The sequence below is a fragment of the Tachysurus fulvidraco genome, chromosome 4 (genome assembly GCF_022655615.1).
Source record: "Tachysurus fulvidraco isolate hzauxx_2018 chromosome 4, HZAU_PFXX_2.0, whole genome shotgun sequence".
In the NCBI taxonomy this organism is placed as follows: domain Eukaryota; kingdom Metazoa; phylum Chordata; class Actinopteri; order Siluriformes; family Bagridae; genus Tachysurus; species Tachysurus fulvidraco.
Window position 1 is genome coordinate 32,286,211 of NC_062521.1, and position 2,500 is coordinate 32,288,710.

The following is a 2,500-nucleotide window of genomic DNA, read 5'->3' on the forward strand; positions in this document are numbered from 1 at the left end:
CTATGGTGTGTGTGTGTGTGTTTGGATGTATGTGATATTATTTACTACACTATGGTGTGTGTGTGTGTGTGTGTGTGTGTGTATGTGATATTATTTACTACACTATGGTGTGTGTGTGTGTGTGATATTATTTACTACACTATGGTGTGTGTGTGTGTGATATTATTTACTACACTATGGTGTGTGTGTGTGTGTGATATTATTTACTACACTATGGTGTGTGTGTGTGTATGTGATATTATTTACTACACTATGGTGTGTGTGTGTGTGTGATATTATTTACTACACTATGGTGTGTGTGTGTGTGTATGTGATATTATTTACTACACTATGGTGTGTGTGTGTGTGTGATATTATTTACTACACTATGGTGTGTGTGTGTGTGATATTATTTACTACACTATGGTGTGTGTGTGTATGTGATATTATTTACTACACTATGGTGTGTGTGTGTATGTGATATTATTTACTACACTATGGTGTGTGTGTATGTGATATTATTTACTACACTATGGTGTGTGTGTGTGTGTGATATTATTTACTACACTATGGTGTGTGTGTATGTGATATTATTTACTACACTATGGTGTGTGTGTGTGTGATATTATTTACTACACTATGGTGTGTGTGTGTGTGTGTGAGATATTATTTACTACACTATGGTGTGTGTGTGTGTATGTGATATTATTTACTACACTATGGTGTGTGTGTGTGTGATATTATTTACTACACTATGGTGTGTGTGTGATATTATTTACTACACTATGGTGTGTGTGTGTGTGTGATATTTACTACACTATGGTGTGTGTGTGTGTGATATTATTTACTACACTATGGTGTGTGTGTGTATGTGATATTTACTACACTATGGTGTGTGTGTGTGTGATATTATTTACTACACTATGGTGTGTGTGTATGTGATATTTACTACACTATGGTGTGTGTGTGTGATATTATTTACTACACTATGGTGTGTGTGTGTGTGTGTGATATTATTTACTACACTATGGTGTGTGTGTGTATGTGATATTATTTACTACACTATGGTGTGTGTGTGTGTATGTGATATTATTTACTACACTATGGTGTGTGTGTGTGTGTATGTGATATTATTTACTACACTATGGTGTGTGTGTGTGTGTGTATGTGATATTATTTACTACACTATGGTGTGTGTGTGTGTATGTGATATTATTTACTACACTATGGTGTGTGTGTGTGTGTATGTGATATTATTTACTACACTATGGTGTGTGTGTGTGTGTGTGTGATATTATTTACTACACTATGGTGTGTGTGTGTATGTGATATTATTTACTACACTATGGTGTGTGTGTGTGTGATATTATTTACTACACTATGGTGTGTGTGTGATATTATTTACTACACTATGGTGTGTGTGTGTGTGTATGTGATATTATTTACTACACTATGGTGTGTGTGTATGTGATATTATTTACTACACTATGGTGTGTGTGTGTGTATGTGATATTATTTACTACACTATGGTGTGTGTGTGTATGTGATTATTTACTACACTATGGTGTGTGTGTGTGTGTGTATGTGATATTATTTACTACACTATGGTGTGTGTGTGTGTGATATTATTTACTACACTATGGTGTGTGTGTGTGTGATATTATTTACTACACTATGGTGTGTGTGTATGTGATATTATTTACTACACTATGGTGTGTGTGTGTGTGTATGTGATATTATTTACTACACTATGGTGTGTGTGTGTATGTGATATTATTTACTACACTATGGTGTGTGTGTGTGTGTTTGGATGTATGTGATATTCTACGTTTGCTGATAGTTAAGAACAAAATATAACATTTTACAGTAATGCGGCTCAGTTACTGCACACATACACTAATAAGGTGTGTGTGTGTGTGAGAAAGAGAGAGGGAGAGAGAGAGAGTGTGTGTGTTAGTGTGTAGCACCTTGCTGTTCTTCGTGCAGATGCAGACGTAACTCCTGAGCTGTGGCTCGCTCCATGGCCACTCGAACACGAGCCACATCCAACTCCTCCTCCAGCTGAGACCTACAACACACACACACACACACACACTTTCTTAATGCTCACTCACTAATACACACCCCCAATGCTTACACAGAAACACACACGGACACAAACCTAGTTATTGCTTGCATGCACACACACACACACACACACACACACACACACACACACACACACACACACACAGACACAGACACAGACACAGACACACACACACAGATACACACAGACACACACACACACTGTCCTGCTGCTACCGTCCTCATCCTTGTTTGTGGGGATGTTTACTGATTTCCCAGCCTGCACACACTGTGTCATGTGAAACTGTGTGTGTATGTGTGTGTGTGTGTGTGTGTGTGTGTGTGTGGTGACCCTGTGTTAATCTCTCTGTATAAAGAGAAACATCATTAATGAAATATCTTTAATCAGAGTGCTAAATGACAAGCAGCACAGAAACCTGGTCAGGGCTTCCAA

General features: G+C 37.5%; 1 protein-coding gene across 1 annotated transcript in view; it reads right to left on the minus strand.

Moving 5' to 3' along the window:
* cntln (centlein, centrosomal protein) overlaps positions 1-2,500 on the minus strand; it is an 87,300-nt gene that overhangs the window by 36,649 nt on the left and 48,151 nt on the right. Inside the window, exon 7 of the mRNA XM_047812802.1 lies at positions 1,947-2,047. Coding sequence (XP_047668758.1) covers positions 1,947-2,047 — 101 coding nt within the window. The remainder of the gene's footprint in view (positions 1-1,946; positions 2,048-2,500) is intronic.